At 48.2% G+C, this 24,850-nt stretch overlaps 1 protein-coding gene across 11 annotated transcripts in view; it reads right to left on the reverse strand.

The window, feature by feature from the left end:
- ADGRB1 (adhesion G protein-coupled receptor B1) overlaps positions 1-24,850 on the reverse strand; it is a 378,079-nt gene that overhangs the window by 95,770 nt on the left and 257,459 nt on the right. For all 11 annotated transcript variants that reach the window (XM_075124906.1, XM_075124905.1, XM_048841798.2 and 8 more), the window contains one exon: positions 6,938-7,079. In XM_075124906.1, coding sequence (XP_074981007.1) covers positions 6,938-7,079 — 142 coding nt within the window. The remainder of the gene's footprint in view (positions 1-6,937; positions 7,080-24,850) is intronic.

Genomic DNA, 24,850 nt, shown 5'->3' on the forward strand with positions numbered 1-24,850 from the left:
GCCAATAACCTCATCCACCAGGCTATTCACGGAATGCAAAGTATTAAAGGGCACAAGCACGGCTGAAGCTAATTCATTTTGTTTTAAGTGAGCAGATATTTGCCCGGGGGGGCGGGGGAGGGGAGAATGATTTATTCTCCTGGCCCAAATACTTCTCATTCAGGGCCAACACATACCATTATGAAGGGGGAAAGAGGACTCAGGAAAGAGGACTCAAAAAGCTTAGTTGGGTGCCCTGACATAAGCTCTTCCTGGAACTCAGATACCACAGAGATGGGTGCTGTATTAGATAGATAGATAGATAGATAGATAGATAGATAGATAGATAGATAGATGCTGTAAATGAATGGATGGATAGATAGGTAGGAAGGTTGTTTGGCTAGATTCTGTGCCAGGGCCTCCTAGAACAAAGATCCCAGAGAAAAGCAAATTTCAATCCCACGGGGCCTACGCCTCCTTCACTGCTCTGTGTAACCCACTGGTAACATGGCTATCTTAAGAGCCAGGGGGGCTGGTGGCCATGCCTGTGCCATACCCGCTTCCTTCCCAGGCAGCCGTAGGTGTGGAGCAGTGGTAAAGTTGCTCTGGCTGTACTAACGTCCACGGCCAGCTAATGGCTACTTCCCAGCACCAATCTCCCCCACGCTCGAGGTACAACCCCCGAGCCTACAGGGTACCAACTCCCCAGTGATCATGCGGAGGGGCTTCAGAAGGCTCCCAGGGAGGGCTGGAGCACCTCAGAGCGACGCTGTTCACCCCTCCTGCACTGTTCCATACATTTCTGCCCACCGCCCAGGAACAGAGCCACACCTTCTACCCATCTCTGATGGTTGCTTTCCAGGTGGGAATTAACGGGAAAGGTGGGGGAAGGGGGTGTCCTGGTCAGAATCCCCCCCCCCCAGTAAACAAGGCTCCCATGTGGTGAGCTATGACTGGTCACATGGCAGCTCCCCCATTTGCTAGCCAAGCATCCCTTCCTGGTGATAAGCCCCCTCCCGCCCCCATTCAAACTGGAATGGAGTGTGATCCCTCCCGAACACCTGGAGGTACAGCAACCCACCTTAATTACACCAGAAACACTGCATAAAACAGGTGGTAGACAACCGGCCCATCCAACCCTGGGTGTGAGTGGACATCAGGCCGCTGGCTTCAATGGGGTCATCCCCGCTTACACCGGAGAGTGAATTTGGCTCAGTATTGCTCATGCTGAAGCGATGAATTCCACAAAGCTCCATGCACTGGGTCAAATTCTTGCCCCATAGATCCCGTCAGATGAAGAGCGACGGGGTGACACAGCATCTGCCTGCAGAGGAGTCACTGACAGCACCGCGAGGGACTCACAGGGGATGGCTCAGCGGCAGGGCAGGGGAGATGCTGTGCTGTAGTTCACACTCCCTCCCGCCCCCCAAGTCTCACATTGTGAGTGTAGGATTTAAGTGAACCCAAAATGCCAGGTTTTGAGTCAAAGCCAGAAACAACTATCAAGCCATCCACCAGACTACAAACAATAACCCCTAGCTTGTATAGTGCTTTTCTTCATAGATCTCAAAGTAAACTGAGGCGCAGAGAGGGGAAATGACTTGCCCCAGGTCAGGAGCAGAGCAAGGAAAAGAACCAGATCTCTTGTATCCCTGTCTAATGCACTATCCACTAGGATACACAGCCCCCTCCCCCCAGTAGTTATGGAGCTGGGATAACTGTTTATTACACTGTTCATTACCCTTTCACTGCTACATTGTGCTTCCTTTGTCTGCTTGTACCCACCTGTTGTTTCTCATCATACACTTAGACTGTAAGCACTCTGTGTCAGGGACTGTTCTTTAGTTAAAGGTATGTATAGCACCATTCACAACGGGGTGCCAAATCCTGATTACTGCCTCTGGGCACAACAACAACATCCATCCCTGGCACCTGGAATTCAGTCTAGGTTCTCTCCAAACTCAGCTCATGCTTATCCGACTTTCTCCCCAAACTCAACCCAGCTTCTCTGCAAATTCAAGCCAGACTCGTGTCAAACTCAGCTCAGGGTCATCCCAGATTCACCCTCAATTGGACCCAAATTCAACCCAGTGTCACAGAACAACTCACAAAACTTCCAAAAGTCTGCCAAGACCCAAGTCTGTAATTAATCCCACATCTCAGGTTTGTGCAGCTCCAGTCCTTTGGCTCTCAGAGACCCAGACCTTCAGCTGCTGTGTATCTATTGGCATAGCTCCATCAGAAGCCACTGTAACTTATTCCTCTCTGCAGTGCTTTAGGGATAGCAGCAGCCTATAAAGCTCTGTTGAAAACCAGTTTCAATCCAGTTTCTATTTCAAAAGTATCTAAGAGAAAGTTGGCCATTAAAAAAGATAAATACATTTCAGATTGCCTGCTTCCAGGTAAATAAAAGAACAGCTGAAACAATAGGCAAGTACATTCCACAAAGGCTGAGACCACAAAATAACCCTATGCTCCTTCCAGCCAGGTCCTCAAAGTACTGAGAGGACTGTGCAGAAGGGCTAATCATGCAGACGACCTTCATCTAAACATTTACAAAATTAACATGTAATAGAGAAATAAGCCCAAGAAGCTTCCCCTTACCACTTAGATTAGATCTGGAGATCCAATACAGAAAGACCCCACAGTATTAGAATTCAGTCCCCTATTAATGGGATGGAAGGGAAATACAATGTTGATCCATTAAGGTGCCCCCTCGTTGCTGCTACCCAGATTCTCGGGACAGGAGCTACCATTAAGCTACGTTCCCCCACTTCTACAATTGGGGAGGAGGGGGACTCAGATTCCACCCCTACCACATGCTGGCTAGTATGGCCATGCCAGAGTGCTAGGAACAGACTTGGTGCAGGATACATGCCCCACCAAGCAAGAGGAAACCACAGACAGATTGTAACTCAGAAACCCAGCCTGCAACAGTGCATGACTGCCCCTTACTCAGGGGAAAGGCAGGCTGGATTGGACACTGCGGCTGCTGCTGTTGTGGAGCAGGGATGGGCAAACCAGCCTTGATAAGAAACTGCAGAAACCTCATTTAAAACTCACACCAACACCAAGCTGAACCACAAAACAAAACCCTTCTGAGACAAGAAAAAGTTCAGCCAGCTGCCCCTTTCCTTGTCTTATTTTTGCTTCTCCATATCCAGGTTCTGGCTCCAGCAGCAGGGACAATGCAATCCCAGAAACAGGATCTCTTACCAGAAAGTTCCAGGAAATCTCATGATATTTCCAGCCCAAAGACTTAATTACAGAAATCCTGAGCGGCTCAGAGCCCCCTCTCCTTAGAATCACAGGGTCAGACCCCAGATTTGCAAATTCAGGAGGTTTGCATAAACTGCTGAATTTGTGGGGGCTAGTCTGAACTGAATTCAAAATCCAAAACTTTCTTGGTGCATCAGTAGCTAGTGCAGGGAGGCTGTCAGCTTAAAAGATGTAGCTTCCTCATGCTACAGGGGAAATAGCACTTAGCTCCTTATAAAGGATTGTCGTACTCAGAGTGCTTACCAACCACAAATGAATGCATATCATCCACATTTCACAGAGGGGGAAAATGAGGCAGAGAGCAGTCAAATAGGGTTACCCAAAATGGGATTAGGCCCGCACAGTAAGGCAGGCCTGAGGATGAGCTGGGTTTGACAAGTTTCTGAAAGACAAGCATCTTCAGCTCCATAGCATCACCTAGCACTATCTCTGGGCTTTGCTTCAGTGACACCTGAGAGAACAGTCAATCCCCTGTTCCTTTAGGTCTCCCATAAAAGCACGAGAGCAGGGTCTCCCCTACATAGTGAGCATGTCTGAGAGAGCAGCCCGGTGTGGCATGGCCATGGACACAGACATAACGCTAACTCTGAGTGATGGGGAGAGCATGGTGGTTACTTTGGGCCTAAAGGTCCTTGCCCGAAGGGCCAGCAGAAATGAAACACACCGAGTTAATACAATGCAAACACAGACATGCCTTGGGTCTGATCTCCACCATTGTAACAAAATCCTGTAGCCTTTTATTTTATTTAAATGAATTTTGTCATGTGGTATTACACCCCTGTGGGTTCAGCTCTGGTGGCTACTGTTTTAAGCTTAACAGAGTCACCTTTGCTACAAGCTTCAGATTTAGAGTCTAGTGTGGATGGAGTTATACTGGCATAAAAGTGTTTATACCAGTGCCTCACAGCTTTCACTATGACAGGTTTCAGAGTAACAGCCATGTTAGTCTGTATTCGCAAAAAGAAAAGGAGTACTTGTGGCACCTTAGAGACTAACCAATTTATTTGAGCATGAGCTTTCGTGAGCTACAGCTCACTTCATCGTGAGCTGTAGCTCACGAAAGCTCATGCTCAAATAAATTGGTTAGTCTCTAAGGTGCCACAAGTACTCCTTTTCTTTTAGCTTTCACTATAACACTCTGAAACCAGCAGAACTGCTTCCACCTTCAGGGGCTGCATCGGTTTTTCTACCAATTTAGTTAAATCAGAACAAGACGTGACCTTAGTCTCGCTTATAGTCACCTCCCTTTCACTCAGGCTCACTACTCCTTTCCCACTCCACCTTCAGAAGGAAATCTGCAGCGGGTCTTCATCACCAGCCCAGGCCCCAGTATCGGTGAGGGCTGGGGCCTGCCACTCAGTGAGTCTCCATACTGGGCCCTGGTGCATCCCTGCTTCCTGCCCCCCAGCGGGGCTTGGGCATGGGTCATGGCAGGAGTAAAGTGTGACATCACTTTAGGCCCCGTTGCAAGGAAGGGTATGTACACCAACCACCATCCTGGTCATCACTAAACTTTGAACCTGGGCCTTCCCCAGCTGGGATTTTGAGCCTCTAGTGCTCGAGCTAAAAGACTAAGCTCCCTAGTGGGCAGCCGTAGCAGACTTGTATCCTCTGCAGATCAGGCACAGGGAGGAAGGTGGCGTAACACACACTGAACAGCGGGTTACACACACTCCACCGAGTGGCAGGTGATGGGCACCGGCTGGCGCACTAGCCCAGCCACCCCAGGGAAGTTGGGAACGACTCACATAAAACATTGGCCTAGCAGGTCGCCTTCACAGAGCCAGTATCTCACACCGATCAAGTCTACATGGCTGGAAGCAGGGCAGTCACTGCACATGCAGCAAAGGGTGGGGAGCGAGGGTGGTACTTGTGCCAATGTCACCATTTCCTTCTGGCCATTTACAGGCCTTGCCAGGATATCTAATTACCCTCCCCTCCCAAGTTGGAGCTACAATCCCTTTAAATCACTGCTTTCTGGCACAATCAAAAGGGACAGCAGGGACTACTATACCAGTCAGGCACCGCCCTGGTGAAGCCGTTTCAAAGTGGGTTAGCAGCTGGACCTGCCTGGGCCTAAGCAAACACAGCCAACACTGTGTCTTTGAAGCCACTTCAGTGCAGATGTTGTTTCCATGGTAACTAGTGGACCAAATACATTAGTGTTTCTAATAATAAACCAAACCTTCAACTTGGAAAATGTGCTTCCCCCACCCCTTCTTCCTTTCCCCTCCCTTCTTCTAAATTAAACCGGCATTTACTGAGCGAGGTGTAATTAGTAAATAATTGGAAGGGCCTAGTAACTCCTAGTGCCCAAGCAGATGGAAATGTCACATGAGGGACGGTGTTCATTTGTGAATCGATGTGCGCCTGGGATCTGCGCAGAAATGGCTGCAATGATATTTTTTTTATAAACCCAAACTAAAGACATTGGGATGACTCTAGGAACCCCCGGGAGCAACGCCCCAGCACCGACTTTGCATGCTCTCCGCATTCCCGGAGACCAGGCAGGACTCCGCTCCGGAGCTGGGATCGGCTCTACTTTTTCAAACACTCTCGTTGAGACCCAGCGTTTGCTTCCCTTTAAATAAAGAAGCAGAAACTTCACACACACACACACACACATATCCAGCCCCAACCCCTACTCCCCACCCCCTTCAAACAACAACCGAGTCAGCAAAGCAGTCCAAACCCTTTCAAGGTCTACCAGTCAGGGATGATCGGCAACCAGAGATCGCACCAAGGTTGAAAGGGGAGAAGGAAGGGGTGGAGAACAGTGGGGCTGCAAAATATAACACGTGCAAAGATTAAGTGCGGGCACTGACAACGGTGCAGATGCCAGCCTGGGTGAGTCCCCTCCCTGGTTCCACCAACATTCATATTCAAATCCACAGTGCAGGAAGAGAGCAGGGCGGAGGGGGAGGGGGTCGGGGGGGGGGGAGGCGGCCCCTGAAACCGACAATACAATCACTGCGGCAGCCACAGCAACCCAAATGTATTCCACCAGGCAGGCTCCAGCTCACGCTGCAGTTGAGGAAGGGGGAGTAGAGTGACCAGACAGCAAGTGTGAAAAATGAGGACAGTGGGTGGCTACATAAGACACTGCCCTGAATATCAGGACTGTCCCTATAAAATAGGGACATCTGGTCACCCTAAGGGGGACGGAGGGAGGGTGGCAGCAGGGCAATTTGGGGAGACAAGGGCTGGGATCTGCTCCCTGTCTCCCAACGCCTTGCTGCCCCCGAACATCCTGACTTAAGGAATCGGTGGCACTTCAATGCAGCAGGCTTCCTCGGTTGGGTTTGTTTTTAGGTCACAGCCTGTCAACGGCACATCTGAGCCGCTTTGCCGTGTTCTTGTCTTTCTATATTGCAATGTCTACACGCACACATGTTCAAAAGCTCGTCTCTCTCTCCAACAGAAGTTGGTCCAATAAAAGATATTACCTCCCCCACCTTGTCTCTCTCTACACACTCACACCCACACACCCACACACACACCCCTCCAGCAGCATCCTGGTCCCTCCGCCTCCCAACACCCAGGCTGGTATTGGCGATTGATTGTCATTTAAATGTCACACGCTGGATGCTATGCCATTCTGGATTGGGATTTCCCCCCCCCCTTTCTTTCTTGGCATTCTTTCGTTCTTTCTTCATTGTATGTTATTGGCAGGACTTACCATGTCTGAGCTGAGCTGGGCTAAGATGGCGAAGGTAGAGAGTCTCTCACAGAGGCATTTAGTTCGGAAGGAATCGACTGGGACTGTTCGGCAGCCGCGCCAGGACCAGGCACCAAGCTGGGAGGAGGAGGAGGAGGAGGATCTGTTAAGGGAGGGGGTGGCAAAGTGCAGAGAGGGAGAGAGAGAGACAGCAGAGAGGGAGAGAGAGAGAGGGAGAGACAGAGTGAGAGGAGGCAGCAAAAAGAAAAACCATCACGAACAAAATGCAAAAGATACAGCCAGAGCACTGACCCCCTCCTCCTCCCCACATGCTGGGAGCATCGCCACCCCCCACAAGCTGGACTCCCATCCAGGCACACAGCTGCTCTCTCCATCCCAGCACACAGGGCTCCCCGCCCCCAGAATTACCCCCACATCAGGACACAGCTCCCCTCCCCCAGCAACAGCCCCACATCAGGACACAGCTCCCCTCCCCCATGTCAGCACACTGCTCCCCTTCCCCAGCAACACCCCCATCCCAGGACACAGCTCCCCTCCCCCAGCATCTCCCCCATCCCAGGACACACAGCTCCCCTCCCCAGCATCTCCCCCACCTCAGGACACAGCTCCCCTCCCACATCCCAGCACACAGCTCACCTACCCCAGCAACATCCCCATCCCAGGACACAGCTCCCCTCCCCAGCATCTCCCCCACCTCAGGACACAGCTCCCCTCCCACATCCCAGCACACAGGGCTCCCCGCCCCCAGAATTACCCGCACATCGGGACACAGCTCCCCACCCACATGCCAGCACACAGCTCCCCTCCCCCAGCAACACCCCCATCCCAGGACACAGCTCCCCTCCCCCAGCAACACCCCCATCCCAGCACACAGCTCCCCTCCCCAGCAACACCCCCATCCCAGCACACAGCTCCCGTCCCCCAGCAACACCACCATCCCAGTACACAACTCCCCTCCCCCAGCATCACCCCCACCTCAGGACACAGCTCCCCTCCCACATCCCAGCACACAGGGCTCCCCGCCCCCAGAATTACCCGCACATCGGGACACAGCTCCCCACCCACATGCCAGCACACAGCTCCCCTCCCCCAGCAACACCCCCATCCCAGGACACAGCTCCCCTCCCCCAGCAACACCCCCATCCCAGCACACAGCTCACCTACCCCAGCAACATCCCCATCCCAGGACACAGCTCCCCTCCCCAGCATCTCCCCCATCCCAGGACACAGCTCCCCTCCCCCAGCATCTCCCCCATGTCAGGACACAGCTCCCCTCCCCAGCCTCTCCCCCATCCCAGGACACAGCTCCCCTCCCCCAGCATCTCCCCCATCCCAGGACAAAGCTCCCCTCCCCAGCATCTCCCCAATCCCAGCACACAGCTCCCCTCCCCCAGCATCACCCTCATCCCAGGACACAACTCCCCTCCCCCAGCATCTCCCCCATCCCAGCACACAGCTCCCCTCCCCCAGCATCTCCCCCATCCCAGGACACAGCTCCCCTCCCCAGCATCTCCCCCATCCCAGCACACAGCTCCCCTCCCCAGCATCACCCTCATCCCAGGACACAGCTCCCCTCCCCAGCATCTCCCCCATCCCAGGACACAGCTCCCCTCCCCCAGCATCACCCTCATCCCAACACACAGCTCCCTTAATTATCCCGGCACACACAACTATCCTCCCTCAACACAGCACACACAGCTCCCCTCCCCCATCCCAGCACACAAAGCTCCCCTCACTTTCTCAACTCGCACAACCCCACCCCACCCCCTGTCCTCCATTCCAGCACACGACTCCCCCCTCCTTCCCTTCCCCTCCCTATCCCTATGGAAAGCCATGGAGTAGCTCCTGTCCTGATACCCTTCTGTTCTCAAGCCCATCTGTTCCCCCCACTGCCAAGACAGGCTGTGCAGTCCACCCCAGACCCCACCCCAACCTCCCCAGATTTGGGAGCAGCAGGACTCCAGGAGGGGTGATCAGAGAGGACTACTGAGGCACAAATCTCACCTATCCTGCAAAGGACACAGGAAACAGGGAGTGGGACCCAGGGATCCGGACCCTGTGAGCTGACACAGGTGCAGGGCGGCTGAGGAAGGGAGAGCACAAGAGGACCTGAAGGTGGAGAAACACTCTGGGGCATCCGTGCATGATGCACAGAGGGACAGGCACACTGGAAGGTTTTTTAAAAAAAAAGTCAATCCTCCACGGCAAGCGGCTGAGGCTAATCTCCTTTGGCTTGGGGCTGGCTGAAGGAGCCTGCTGCTGCTCAGGGATGGGGGTGGGAGGAAAGCGACCAGATGTTGGAGAAGGGGAAAGAAGCTGGGAGAGAGGGCAGAGGCTCTTGGGCATGATAAAGTGCATCTTGGGCATCGGTAAAAGTAACCTGGGTCAAGAAAATCTGTCCCGGCGGGGATTAGAGGGAAGAAGTTCCCTGTGTTTGGTGGCACTGCAAGGTAGCCTGGAACATGAGACCCCCCTCCACCCTCCCTGGGACTGCTCCTTTGGACAAGTGTTCCACAGCCTACCACATCTCGGGTGTCAGAGTAGCAGCCGTGTTAGTCTGTATCCGCAAAAAGAACAGGAGGACTTGTGGCACCTTAGAGACTAACCAATTATGCTTATGCTCAAATAAATTTGTTAGTCTCTAAGGTGCCACTAGTCCTCCTGTTCTTTTTACCACATCTCACTGTCCGAACCTTCTCCGTGGAATACAGTCGAATCCTTCCTTTGCTCAACCCCCACCAAGTTACTCTAGGGGTATGTCTTCACAGCCACTAGACATGAGCCACCGGACTCGGGCTTGTGGGGCTTTTTCATTTGCTGTGTAGATATCTGGGCTCAGGCTCCCACTGCAAGGTGGGAGGGTCCCAGAGCTCAGGGTCCAGCCCCAATTCAGAAGCCTTAGCCAACACAGCAATGAAACAGCCTGAACCCTGCGAGTCTAAGGCCACTGGCCCAGGCCTGCCCCGGGTTTTTCTTTGCTGTGTAGACATAGCCCTAGTCACACACCCCAGAAATATCTAAAATACAGTCTAGCTCTGCCTGGCAACTGAAAGCATGTTGAATTATTGTTCCTCTTATCACGGAGAAGCCTCAACCGAGATCAGCACCGCACTGTGCTCCGCACTGTACAAACACGTTGCAAGAGACAGTTCCTGACCTGAACTGCTTACGACCTAAATGGACAAGACAGGGAAAGGCTGGGAGGGGAAACTGAGAATTATCCCCCACGTTCATTAACACCCTTGTGCGCTCTAGCATGGCGAAGACATAAATGTGTGCTGCTGGTCACTTCACTGCAGCCTTGGGTTAAACATCACATCTGTGCCCTGCGCCAAATCTTTGTGTGGCATCAGGGTTAGAATGTTCAATCCTGTTGGTTAACACGTGTGAAAGGGTTACCCAGTGGTCAGTGTGTGTTCCAGGTCCCCCTCTGTGCCAACCCACAGAGGGCAGGAGTGGTTAGAGTCCCAGTTACAAAATCTGGCTCTTCAGCTCAAGTTGCAACAGCTCTTGTTTTTAGAGATCCCTGGTTCGTTCGCCGGCGTGTCAGCCAAGATGGCAGCCATCGCCTAAGCATGACTCAAACGTCAAGCCGACATTCCCCAGAAAGCACGGCTACCAAAAGCTGGGATTAACGAGACCAAACTGTATGCGCTGAGAGTTAACCATCCGTCATCTCAATAAACATTCAAGCGTTGCCTGACTGGGTCTGAAACCAAGCTCAGGAGATGGGAAAAGAGAGACCTTGAGTTAAGGAATCATGTAGCTTTTTAATGGGTTGTTTTTTTTTTTTTTTAGGTAAATGGTGAAACTCCCTGCAAAGTGTCACAAAGTTCCACAGTTCTAACGCACCCACTGTGAGGGCCAGATCACCCCCTCCTGCTGCTTTCGTGAAAGGGGTAAAAACAGGGGGAAGAGTTGGAGGCTGGCTGGGATGAGTCTATGTGCAAACTCTCGGGGCTCTATCAGAGCAAAGGGAAGGGCGAAGCAGCAGTCTCACAGCGAAATAGCTGTGAGAATGAATGCCCACACTCCAGCTATGGGATGCTCTCTTTGCACAATCAGCCATCCTCTGAGGAGAGAGCTAGTGAAGAGCGCCAGCAGTGAGCCACGGGCAGTACATTCCAGATGGAGCCATGCTGCTATGGAGCCCAGGGCGTATAACAGACGGACTGAGCTTCTGCACAGATGCCCTTGCCTTTGGCAGATGCCCCTTGGTCTGTGGGAGCTCCTTGCAGGATTCAGGCTGTCCATAGCTCAAGAGGCCTGCACCGCTCCTACAACACAGCGACTCTCTCCCCGTGTCACACAGTGGAACCTCCTTCCACAGCATCCTTCTGCCTGATCTGTGGGCAGGCAAAATCTGGGCCTTGGTTTCAGAGGGAGAGCTGAGAAAAGGGTAACTGAGTTGAAACTGAAATGCAAAGGTCTGAGTATGAACAGAACAAAGCAAAACAAGGAGCTCAAATAGCCCCTTCTGCTACTGAATCCAAAGGGCAGCTTGGGGGATGCTAAGAACTGCACCTTCCTCTGTAATGCCTGCAAACCAAAATTCCCTTGAAGAAGCAGAATAAAATGGCTTCCTCCAGCCAGATCAAGCGCAGCAGGTGGAGACAGCATGATGGAGACATAAGAAAGCACAGGAGACTGGAATGCAGGAAGAGCAGTGATGAGGAAGCGATGCCACAGTATGGAGGACAATAACAGTCACATTTCATAATGCAAATAAGGACTCAAGGGTCAGGCAAACAGCCAAAGTTCATTGTCGTCTGGTTAAAAGAAGATATATATTACAGTGCTGAGTATAGCAGTCACCGGGCACTTTGTAGTAATGTGGAATTAAGAGTTCAGTCCATTCCCAAATGGCCACTGACAGACAGAGAGGGAGTGTACATGATGTTGGTGTAGATAGAGTAATAGATTATAAAACCAAAAGGGACCACTCATAGAATCAGAAGATTGGGGTTAGAAGAGACCCCAGGCGGTCATCTAGTCCAACCCCCTGCTCAAAGAAGGACCAACTAAATCATCCCAGCCAGGGCTTTGTCAAGCCGGGCCTTAAAAACCTCTAAGGATGGAGATTCCACCATCGCCCTAGGAAACCTATTCCAGTGCTTCACCACCCTCCTAGTGAAATAGTGTTTCCTAATATCCAACCCAGACCTCCTCCACTGCAACTTGAGACCAATACTCCTTCTTCGGTCATCTGCCACCACTGAGAACAGCCGAGCTCCATCCTCTTTGGAACCCCTCTTCAGGTAGTTGAAGGCTGCTATCAAATTCCCCCTCACTCTTCTCTTCTGCAGACTAAATAAGCCCAGTTCCCTCAGCCTCTCCTCGTAAGTCATGTGCCCCTGCGCCCTGATAATTTTTGTTGCCCTCCGCTGGACTCTTTCCAATTTGTCCACATCATTTCTGTAGTGGGAGGCCTAAAACTGGACACAATACTCCAGATGTGGCCTCACCAGTGCCGAATAGAGGGGAATAATCACTTCCCTCGATCTGCTGGCCATGCTCCTACTAATGCAGCCCAATATGCCATTAGCCTTCTTGGCAACAAGGGCACACTGTTGACTCATATCCAGCTTCTCATCTACTGTATTCCTCGGGTCCTTTTCTGCAGATCATCTAGTCTGATCTTCTGCATAACACAGATCAAAGAACTGCCCTGAATTAATTTCTGTTTGAACTAGAGCAGATCTTGTAGAAAAACATCCTATCTTGATTTAAAATGGTCAGTGCTGGAGAATCCCCATAACCCTTGGTAAGTTATTCAAATAGTTGATTACCCTCTCTGTTAAAAAGAAGTTGCACCTTAGTTCTAGTCTGAATTTGACTATCTTCAGGTTCTAGCCATTGGATCTTCTTATACCTCTTTCTGCTAGAAGAACCCTCTATTATCAAATTGCTGTTCCTCGTGTAGGTACTTATAAACTGTGATCAAGTCACCCCCTAACTTCTTTGTTAAGCTAAACAGATTGAGCTCTTTCAGTCTTTCACTATAAAGGCAAGTTTTCCAATCCTTTAAGGATTCTCATGGCTCTTCTCTGAACCCTCTCCAATTTATTAACATCCTTTTTGAATTGTGGACACCAGAACTGGACACAATATTCCAGTAGTGGTCAAAAAGTGCCAAATACAGAATAGAAATATTTATTGAACATTTCTGACTTTCTGTATTATTATTGATAATTCTGTCATTTCCTTCTAGTAAAGGATCAATACCATTGCTAGGATGCTTTTGTTCTTAAGATACTTATAAAACTCCTACTTATTGTCGATAATTTTTCTGGCCATAGAGTTCTCTTGTGTCCTTTTGCTTCCCTTATCAATTTTCTACAATTCCTAGCTTCTGATTTATATTTATTTCTATCAACTTCCACTTAAAACTGCTTTCACTTCGCCTCTAAACCAGGTTGGTTTTTTAACCAATGCAGCCTTTGTTCTCGATTGTGGCATCTAGTAAAATGTTCTTTCAAAATTCCCAATTATCATTCACATTTTTCTGTTTAAATTTTTTCTCCCAACTGCTTTGGTTCATCATTATTCTGAGCTTTATGAAATTGGCCATTTAAAAACCCATATATATATTACTGGTTTGGGCTTTATTCTGTTTGCTCTTAACAACTGAATGGATACATTTGTGTTAGTGATAGACCTGGCCCCAAATCCCAGCTCCAGTTACCTCCAAGCTTCACATTAAAGTGGGTATGGATCTGGGCTGTACATCTCTATTGGGTCAAACTGAAACATCAGATCCAAACACTCCTGCACTCCAGGACAGTTCCCATCCCCATTTCTAGACATGGGGAAACAACTCATACATCTAAAGCACATAGTGGGATGCAGGAAAGGACACGTTTTATAATAACCATGCTTTGCTTTTACAGGACGTGATCCAATGTCCACTGAAAATCAGTGGAGAGAATCCCATTGAGTTCAATGTGCATTGGATCAAAGCCATTATATTATTATATATTAAAAGCCACTATACATTACCGAAGGGGCGGTGTGGGATATCCTGGGTCAGGCGTTCAGCTGCTGTACATAGGTATAGTCCACTGAAGTAAGTGGAATTATGTCGATTTACACCTGCTAAGGATGTAGCCCTCTATTATCAAAGATCACTGATTAAGCATCTCAGTCCTCTCAAAGTACAGGATTCTTCCTACAGGATGCTAGTTCAACCCCTTGGCTTTAAGCTTCTCAGCACAATGTCTCTCCTTCTCTTATCCTTTCCCTCATCTCAGTTACTCTGGTTTTAATCCTTCGGCACGTCTTTGACATGGCTTGGGGAGAACAGTCATGCTGTTAAAAGAACATTTGGGAATTATACGAAAAAATGGCCAATTCCCCCAGCAGTAATGACCCTGCTCCTCTACAGAGCATTCTGTCTTCAAAGCACTTTGCAAAATGATCCAAAGTCAGTTCTGAGCACAGGACCCATGCAAGACCAGAGCACTTAAACCCAAAGGCTTGTTCACCACTTTACTCCCATATGAGCTCAAAGACCGTTGTGCCGGACCTCTGCCTAAGGATGGATTTACCCACAAATAACTCAATCCACACAACACACACGGCAAGGTAGGACAGGACATATTATTATCCCCATTTTACAGGAGGATAAACTGAAACAATGCAGTTCAGCCCAGCATTGCCAATTCTTGCCATTTTTTGGCAAGGCTTGCCATATTTGGTCTTTGCATTCAAGCCCCAGCTCCTAGAATCAAATGATTTATGTGTGAATCTCAGCATTCAGGTTTTTTTTTTAAGTTTCTAGCCCTTGTGGGTGCAAAGGAAAGCCTAAAAACATGACACAAGTGTGACCTAACAGCTCAGAAACCCAGTAGACAAACTAAACCCAAAATGTATTATTTTAATTTCTCCTACTTTTTAAGCCAGTCCCATGATTTTGGGGAGCCTGATTCATGACTGTTGAATGCTTGTGGTTGACCATGCTGTGGGGACTCGCCCAGCACCATGGAGAGAGTTGGTGTTATAGCAGATTGCAAACAATAGAGAGTAGAAGCCACTAAATGGGCTAGCTTGTGCCATCTCACTCATGCAAAATTCCCATTGGTTCCATCGGGACCCTGGCTTTTTGACTGCAGTGGAACGCTGGGCAAGGACAACAGAGTCTCCATCAGCACCAAGGGAGCCCTTCACCCACTGGATCAGTGGGAGTTTTGCCTGAATCAGAGACAGTAAGATGTAGGGTCTAGACAATTCATATTAGCAAACTCAGCATAGAATGAAGGTCACAAATTGTTTGTCCAATGCACATTGCAATATACACATTGCAGCTCTGCTTAGAATAAGCCTCTGCTCAGGGGGGTGTTACTGTGAGTAAGGAATGACTTTGTTACAAGCTGGATCCAAAGCACACAGAAGTCCAAGGGAGGTTTTTCATGGACTTCAGTGTTTGAACAGGGGTGTGATGGGGTGTTCACCCCACACAAGGCAGAGCTGGTATATTAGGATAGTTAAAGGGATAGGCTGCATCTGGGGAAGAGCCAGAGATTGAACGACTGATTGAAGATGGAGCCCAGCTGGGGAGGATCAGAAGGGGTGGGTATAAAGCCAATAAGTTGACAGGTGAATAGGGCTGCAGAAGAAGTTGGCACCAGTCACTCCCTGGAAGTAAGGAGGGGTGTTTGAGGCTACGAAGTTAAGTAGTCTGCATTTACTCCCTGGGAGGAAGGAGTTTGAGCTGATACAACCAGGGGGACAGAAACTATAGGAAGGAGTCCCGGGAAAGAGCAAGAGGGTCCGAGGGAAAGCAGACCACAGTTGCCAGGTGGAAGGTCCCTGGACAAGAACCCAGAGTAGTGGGTGGGCCCAGGTTTCCCCTAGCCACTGAGGAAGTGGCAAAAACTGGGCAGTGGAGCACAGACTGCCTAGGATGGTTGTCCAGTGGGATTTGGTCCCCTGAAAGGGGAGGACTATAGTGACCTGGTCAGAAGGCTAAGTCACAAAGAAGGAGCCTGAGTCACAGAGAAAGGGAGGCCACTGGAGAAAGAAAGGGGTGTCAGACCCCTGATATGGAGCTAATCCCCTGATGTGGCCACAAGTAGATGCCCTAGTGGCAAGCATACTATGTGACAAGGTCCTATAAGTGACATATGCACGTGCAGGTATCATTTACAATTCAATACTGAGTCCTGTACCTCATCAGCAAGGCTCATCATTTGGGCTATTTATTGATTGATTGATTTAATTTATTGATAATTTCCCAGGAATTTATCGGGTTTCATTTAACGGTTTCAAAACCAGAAGAAAATCAGCCAAAAACTAAAACAAAGGGCAGCAGGGGAGGTGGGGGTACTCATGGGGGTGGGGAGGATGAGTCCTCCGTGAAACCTTTGATTCTGCACGCAGGTGCCCCTAGGTCCACGATGGAAAGCCACGCGCTCATAGCTGTGAGGAAGAGGAAGGGGGTTCATGAGCATTATCTATAAATATTAAAACCTGCGAATCCCAAGGACAAAGAGGAATTCATTAGAATGCTCCAAAGGTGGAGGTGAAATAAGAGGAAATTTACGAAAGGGAAAATTTAGATGGGGATATCAGGAAAATTCTTCCTAACAATGAGATCTATCAGACTGTGGACTAGCCAAAGCGGAGAGGTTGAAGCTCCAAAACTAAACTTGAGAATACATCAGTGGGTGCAGGAAGCATTAGCAGGACACCTGAGAGGTTTATTCCATCTCTAATATCCGTGGGTTCAAATTCATCCCTAGTCCATTCCAGGAGAGAAAAGTCTGGTTATAGGTTTTCATGATGGGTGTAAACACTGAGAATCTGATTCAGGAAAGCAATTAAGGACATAGTCCCATAGACTTCCATGGGAGTTAAGCACATGCTTAAGGACCTTCCTGAGCAGTGATTAATTGCAAATTAAGGGCTTTGTTGTAGGAACAGGCATGAAACAGAAAGAAGCTTTAAAACAATGGAGCATATACTTAAGGCTTAAATAATATATAAATACTTCCTGATTCACAAGGGCTTTTTTTCTCCCTCCCTACCAAACTGCCAGGTCAGTCAAGTACTTGGCTAGGATCCATCTAGCAGCTTGAATATTAATTTGGAGAGCTGGAAACCAAGTCACAGTTAATCCCTTTTGTAGGATTCCCAAAGCAATTTTCATTTCCAGCAAAAGGCCATTGCAAAGCTCCTTCTGAACACTCTGGAAGTACGAACGGGGCTGCCTTTGTACAACTGGCTTGGAATAAAATTAATTTTATCTTGACGAGTAAGTTCTGGCCACAGTTTCTCTTGGACCTCATAGTTGGCTTAGGAGGTTAAAGAGTCCTGGGGAAAGGTGCAAGGAAAAGCTTTCTTCCTTTCCTGCTTTCTTTCAGGAAAAATACAGGATGAAAAAATCTAGTTAGAATCCTGAACCAGTGATAGAGAATTCTGCATGCTTATAAATGAAAACAAATTACACTTTCAAGTGGAAAGGTGCCAAAATCAACCTCCAATTTCAAATACTCTGAAAGTACTGAACTTTCTGATCCAAATTCCAGGGTCAACTAGAATTGACACCCATAATGTCAATGGTGGTTTGGGCAATTTTGGCACCTGTCCCCTTAGGAACCAGAACGAGGCCCCCAAGCTAACAAACTTTATCACACAAGCCACTAAACACCCAACAGACAGTAATGACTTTCAGTGATTGATCCAGTGGTTTGGGGCCAGATTCTGCTCTCAGTAACATTAAATTAAATCCCGAGTGGCTACACTGAAGTCAACTTTGATTTAAATCTATGGAACTGAGAGCAGAATTGGGCCTCTAGAATTGAAAGATGATTCTTCCCGGGGCCAGTCCCCAAAAGCCAGCCAGTGTCCTGAATCTCTAAATATTCTGCCAGCAGGTGTAATTGGTATAATTATTAAAGTCAATTAAACTGATTATCCAGCCCAATACCTAGCTTTGACTTGTCATCTATAGATCTCAAAGAGCTTTACAAAAGAAGTAAATATCACTAGCCCCATTTTACAGATGGGGAAACTGAGTCACAGAGAGGCGAAATGACCCTTCCAAGGTCACCCAGAAGGCAATTAGACAGACAGAACCCAGGTTTTCCAAATCCCCACCTGGTGCTCTATTTACTAAGCAACACTACTTCCCAATCAACAACTACGTCCATACATCCTTTCATTGATTTAGGACCCTAGGTTAACTTATTTTGTTACAAAAGCTTTCCAGAGCCACTTTAAAGCACAGATGAAAGATGTTCCATTTCAAATCAGCTGTGAAAGTGTCCAGTCAGGACAACACAGCTACATCCACCCACACTGTATTTCCCTAGGTCCAAGGACCACATTTCACAAAGTCAAATGTTCTTTGTGAACCATGAGGCTCTTCCTCCAATCAGAAATACTCTTCAGCACCAGGGTATTACCCGACACAAGGCTTAAAGTGGGATTTAACTGGGAGGTAGGTTTCGTGCTGGATCCCTGAATTTCATCCAACTGCAGCTGCTTGTACCTATCTTTGGCTTCAAGTCCTATTCTCACACCACTCTCTGCAGCACACATTGGGCACTGAAAAAAAAAAACCAACTCTATGCTGATAGGGAAGAACGTATTATTAGATTAACAACTATTATTAAATTAACTCTTTTTTAAAAAGACAGCTATCGATCCACTTAGTCCGGGCACAGAAAGTGAATCCTGAGGAAGGATAATATTTTTTCAGAGGCTTATAATTAGAAATCAGCTTGGCTGATTTGCTTCAGATTTTAAACAAATAAAATAAAGGCACTGCTGACCTGAGAATCAACTCAGGAACTATCAGGCATACCGGAAATTTTTTGTGGGGGGAGGAAGTAGTAAGAAGGTTAAAAATGAGGCCTCCTCCCAGCTGTGAATCCATAATCATATCTAACTGAATCAAAGCATTGCCCAAAGGACAAGGTTGCTTACTCTCTGCAAATTAGCCACAGAGAAACGAAAGAGCCCATATGCAGCTTCCACTCTGAAACCTTAATTAACATAAACAATGTTAACTGCACAAAGAAACGCATGTTGCCATCAAAATAAAGCATATGGCTGGCTAAAGACCTGTAAGATTATCTGGAGATAATCTTTTCAGACACCATAAATACAGCTGATGCTGAGCCGTAATGACTCCCATCAGAAGGCCAGCACATTCCACTTGAGAGGAAACACAACTTTGCAAGGAGCAGTGGCCTTTCACCCCATCCCAGTTATGAGTTGAAAATGCACCCAAAAAATCCAGAGCACAGGGCTAATTATTAATCTGTATATACTTGCTCTACATCAATGCTGTATATATATTATAAAGCCTGAAACGCAGATCTTGTACTGCACCTCGCACAATGGGGTCGTGGTCCATGTCTTGGGCTCCTAGGGGCTCCCACAATAAAAATAATTAATAATGTTAATAAAAATAATATCTCTGGTGATTTATTCCACATTTTGAGTCTTGCCAACCCCTCATGCTCAAAAATCAGGAGTTGGACCTCAACAAAATCATGATGTTGCCTTAAAAATCAGGAGATTTTAAAAAAAGACCATCACAGGAATTCTTTGGATTTACCTTTTGATTTTTAGCCTTTAAGGATCACACTTTCAAGCTCTTCTCTGCAGCCATGAGGGCTAGAAACTCATGAAAATGGAAATTCTCATATAAAACACATGACTCCAGGAACTGGGGATTGAACAAAAAAAACCAATACGGCCAGACTCTCAATAAAATCCCCCAAGTTGGCACACTGCAGGTGTTGTCTCCATCATGCCTGTCCACTGGATAATTCCCATAGGAGACCATTGAGTGTACCACCCATCCTGGGCCAGCTCGGTAGCACTCCAGCCTCCTAATCTCTTCTCTGTCTTATGCTGGCTGCCCATGACTGCAAGGAGACAATATGGCAGCTAGGAACCACAGAGGTGTAAGGAAGCCCAGCCACAACCCCATACCTGGCTGCAGGAAGGGGGACGCAAAGGAGCAGTTATGTCAGCTCTTCACCCCTGGGCTGGAAAGATCCTCCTGTGGTTAGCTACAGTACTTTTAGGGCCACTGTGAGCCCTAAAGCAGAAAATCTGAGCCATGATGTATTAGGCTGTAGAATAGTTTCCCAATGGAAGAGGTGGAAGCACCAGTATAAGGGCATTACAGTTATTGCTTGAGACACTGAAAACTAGACTGAACAAAGCACTAGGGAACCATCAGCACTGGCCTCCAGGAATGGACAAGATGTTCACACAGGTCAGTGGAGCCTTTCCAATTGGGACATCTAGGGCCCCTCTCAGACAAATGAGAAGATCAGAGTGTGATAGAACAGCCTCCATCCCACTTCAATGTGCCATTCCCAGCTGTTATCTCGACAGAGCAGCTCTTCTAGGTGCAGGGTCTATCTATGCCAAGGCAGATGCTCTGGGGTCCCAGACAATACAGTTTGCATATGCACATTGCAATGGGGTGGAAAAACAACGACAGCAACAGGACTCCACTGAACAGCCTCCCGACCACTCACTACACAGCACCGCAGGGCACTCTCAGAAGTGCCCTTAATTAACGAGCACAAATAGAATGAAAGCAAGTCCCAGTGGCAAATTTAACCTAGCACTCCCAGATCTTATAAGGGCTTTTCACCTCAAATTTCTCAGTCAGCATGTGAAGCAGAATATGGCCCATGCATGAATCTAGAAAGAATTGTGGGAGGTACTGCATGGTCATATCCTAACACTGCCTCTCTGGTGCTAAGAATAACCATAATGGATCACTGTTCTCCAAAGCTATCCTCTCATTCAGCTGCAGAAAAGAGCACATAATTTCCTGACATTCTCCTTAAAACACTTCTCGCTCCCCCATCACACAGCTGATCATCCTGTCAACCTTTCAGAGATCAGGCTTTTGGAGACTGAGAAAAGTTTTCTTCATAATGCAAGCTCCAAGACAGGGTGCATCCTAGTTATGAAAACTAGCCCTGAAGCACTTGCTCTGAAAGCTTCTAGAGAAAGTGCTCTGTTGGAAAAATTAAGATATAGTCAGACAATCAGCATACGCATTACAGCCCACATTTATAAGAAAGTCCTAGTGGACATCCCGAATCTCAGGGGAAATCATGTTTGGGATGAATGGTGAAACTGGTCAGTGACTTTACTTGTGCACTCATCCCCCCCACCCCCAAAAAGGGACAACCTGGCAAATAGCATGGAACACCTTGGCAACCCAAACTTTGGTTAACAACGGCTGCAAAAAGGAACTAAATCAATGGGAGTTAGGTACCTAAATATCTTTGAGAATCTGGGCCTCAGATAATACAGTGATGATGAGCAAAAAGCTAGACAGATAGATTACACTGACAGATTGATCGATTCAGGTCCCATTCGGTATACATTTGGCTGGCTGGATAATGCCAGCATTCTAAGGATTCATTAGATTGCAGGGAAATCTTGCTATTCAGAGGGAGCAGTGATACAAGCTGATGGTACCAGTCACTCCCCACTTACAGCAGAGCTCATCATACAAGGACAGTTAGCTGGCACCCGAAAAAGCACACAAGTATCATCACATTGTTGTTAATGCTTAATACGTACAGCTAATCATAGAGGTTAGAGAGAAGGACTCTTCTACTAGTACAGGCCTGCCCCTTTAGAATTATGCCCACCCAGCTGGAAGATTTCAAGTTCTGCCTGGTGCATTCCATTGAAAGACATTGAGCTCCTGTCAAAAACAATAATGCCCCCTTCCTGAAGGAGAAGAGGAATTGTTAAAGGGCCAGGAATGTAGGTCATCTCTTCTCAAGGGCTTATTGGTTAAGGTACTGAACTGGGACTCAGGAGACGTGGGTTCAGTTCCTGGCTCTGCTACAGAATTGCTGGGTGACGTTTGGCAAGTCACTTAATCACTTTGTGCCTCAGTTCCCCACCTGTAACAAGGGCGTAGCAATCTTTCCCTTTCCTTACCCCTTTAGTGTCAGGTCTATTTAAATCATATAGTCATTCAGGTATGGACTATCTCTTACTAGATGTATGTACAGCACCTACCACAATGGGCCCCGGATTTTAGCTTAGGCCTCTGGGTGCTACTGTAAAACAAATATTAATAAGACCCAGTTCCTGACTCAAAGAGTACACATGACCCAAGGAGTGGGTCAGTAAGAGCACTGGCTCTCTCGGACCAATCAGCACTAGTTCCTCCAGGTAGTACTGTTTCCCAGAAACCTAAATCACAAGCTTTAAATGGCTTAGTGCAAGATTACACAATAAAGAGACAAGATGAAATAAATCAAGCAAATGAGAGCGGGGCCAGTGGGCAGGGGAGGACGGGTAAAGAAATTAAATCAAGAAGCCAATCTAAGGTGCTGCAGGCAAAGATGAAGATGCTGGATTAAAGATTAACCGTAACTGAGAGGGGGATGCAGTTCTTTAAAGGCACAAATGGCTGAGAGGCACTCAGCAAAATCCATGGAAATCTCCCAAGAATGAAGTCTTCAGAGATGCAACTGAATCAGGGGTGCATCAGTGCCTGGTCCCGAGAACTCCTCCATTCATGCACGCTCCATTGTTTGCAGTTTCGGATGAGGATTAAAAGTGGAGCAAGGGGACTCATCATTAAAGGGAAAATTGCTATGGCAGCTGGCCTTGCAGGGAGCAGAGACCTGTGAAAATGGGAGAACAGGAAGATGCTATTGCCACGGTATCTTCAAAGCACTGGCAACTGGATCTAGAGAGCAGAGAAGCTCCTCTGCCCTGGATGGTGTAATGGGTCACATCCAAACTCTGGGAAATCTGCCTACTTCAGAGTTCCTTGTACCTTGTTCCTTGTACGTCTAGTGCTGGCCAGTGTCAGACACAGGGTACTGGAGTAGATGGGCCATTGGTCTGATCCAATCTGGCAAATCCTATGTCCCTCTGTTCCTACCTAAACAACTCAAGCGCACAAAAACGAACATGTGCAAAATCAAAGGGATACATGCACAGGCTGGGTTGAGGCTGCTTGGAAAATCTAGCCCTGCATATTGCAACAATCTAACTATTATGTACGTTTTACCCCTGAAATCAGAAAGGTTCAACTGTGTCAGAGGCCCCATACTGCAAACTGCTAAAGGGGATTCTCCTTTCCCCAGAACTGCTATCTCTTTTAGAGCTGCAAAATTGTGTCTTGTAATGAAACATCCAACAGACACCCTGTCTTACTTTTGGGAACCCTAGGATGCGGCTACGGGGTGGGAGAGTTTTTTATTTACTGCTTTTGGTTTTTAAAAAAGACACGCGATCTCACCGTGGCTTTCTATCATAGTGATACCGCCTCCCTGGTGATATAAAGTCCTTTCAGTCTTTGTTTGCACCATTCCAAGAACTGTTCTCTTCTGGCTGATAAATGCACTTGCTCGGTAAAGGTCCAATAGAGAATATGACCAGCATTTTGTGCAATCAGAGGGAGCATTAGGCCGATTACTGAAAAAGCAATAATCCCGATGATCAGAACCTCCTGGGCTCATCCAAACTCTAGTAAAGTAAATGGGTGAACTCCCATGGACCCCAGCGAGCCTTGGATGGGGCTACAGGTGGATAAGGGGGACATCAAGGAATTGTGAGATAGAAGGACAGGGAAGCACAGCAGCAGCTCTATAGGCAGGGAGGTTCAGATCACTGAGATTCTTCTTTATCGTATGAAGGATATTCCTGTGTGGTCAGTGCTCCTTTCAGTCTCTTTGCCATCTGTTTGCTCTGCGATCCTCAAAACAAACTCCCCCCAGGGCTAAGCACAACATTGCCAGGACGGTCAATCCCGCGTGGCACTTTAAACTGTCTTTGCCAATTTGTGTTTCATAAAGCTTTGGCTTCCAGTTCTGGAAGGTCATTCGATTCTCGTCTCCGAACTGCTGAACTGCTTCTTGCCCTCATCGTTATTCTGCATTTGTGACTGCGCCTGATGTCTGACACTGGAAATGTAAAGAAAATCCACGGTGGGACTGGAAGGATTCAAAGTGGGGCTGATTCCAATATCCCTTATGCCTGGTGTAATGCCAGAGAACTAATGGAGTTACTCCTGATTTACATCGGCCAACTGAGAAGAAACCTCTGTGAATAACAGCAGATAAAATGATGCACTAGTGTGGATGCAGCCGCACTAAGGGGTGAGCCAGATGCAGTAGTGTTGCGGCAGACTGACTGGTGAATGGGACAGATGCACTAATGCTGATGCAGCTAGCGCTGGCTTCCGGGGATGTTAATTTCACCCCTCTTCACTTGCCTGGGCCCTGCACCCCAGGGAGAACACCCCTTTAGAAAAGAAGACGGTGTCACCATTGCAACTAATTCTTGGGGCTTCTGCCGGCGCTTATGTGGGGGAGGCAGCTTTAGTCTATGGCCAGGGCTCCAGTGGACTGAATCAGCTCCCTCATTGACCAGCCTGACCATGGCCCCTCTCTTCAAAGTGGCACCCATCCTTTGGGCTGCACTAGTTTCCTTCTTCCCTCCCTTCCCCCCCTGCCGACCACGCTCACGCTACTGTGCTCTGAACAGGTATTTAGCCACATGACTGGCGTGAATAGGATTCCCGGGGGCAGGGTCTGTTCCACCCAGCTGCAGTTCTTTCGGCACAGCGAGGTCCCCGTTGCAGGATATCATGACTCGTGGCTGAGGATATGTCACCCCTGGCAGCATGCAGGCAGGAGGCTGAATTCGTTCCCCTTAACTCCAGGCCCCACTCAAAGGAACAGTATTCTGTAATGATTAAACCTTCATGACAGAAGCTTCTCTGGCTGAGTGACATTCTAAACCCCAGGCATCAAAACCCAGGATCTTATTTATCTACATCTTCCACCGCCCTGCCTGGCCTGGAAGGACGGGAGGTGACAGGATCATTCCGTCTCCGGGCCTATCTCTACTGATGTGAGCAATCAAGGTTGCCAATCAGAGGCAGTTGCAGGGTTG

This window comes from Caretta caretta, chromosome 2 (assembly GCF_965140235.1).
Source record: "Caretta caretta isolate rCarCar2 chromosome 2, rCarCar1.hap1, whole genome shotgun sequence".
In the NCBI taxonomy this organism is placed as follows: Eukaryota; Metazoa; Chordata; order Testudines; family Cheloniidae; genus Caretta; species Caretta caretta.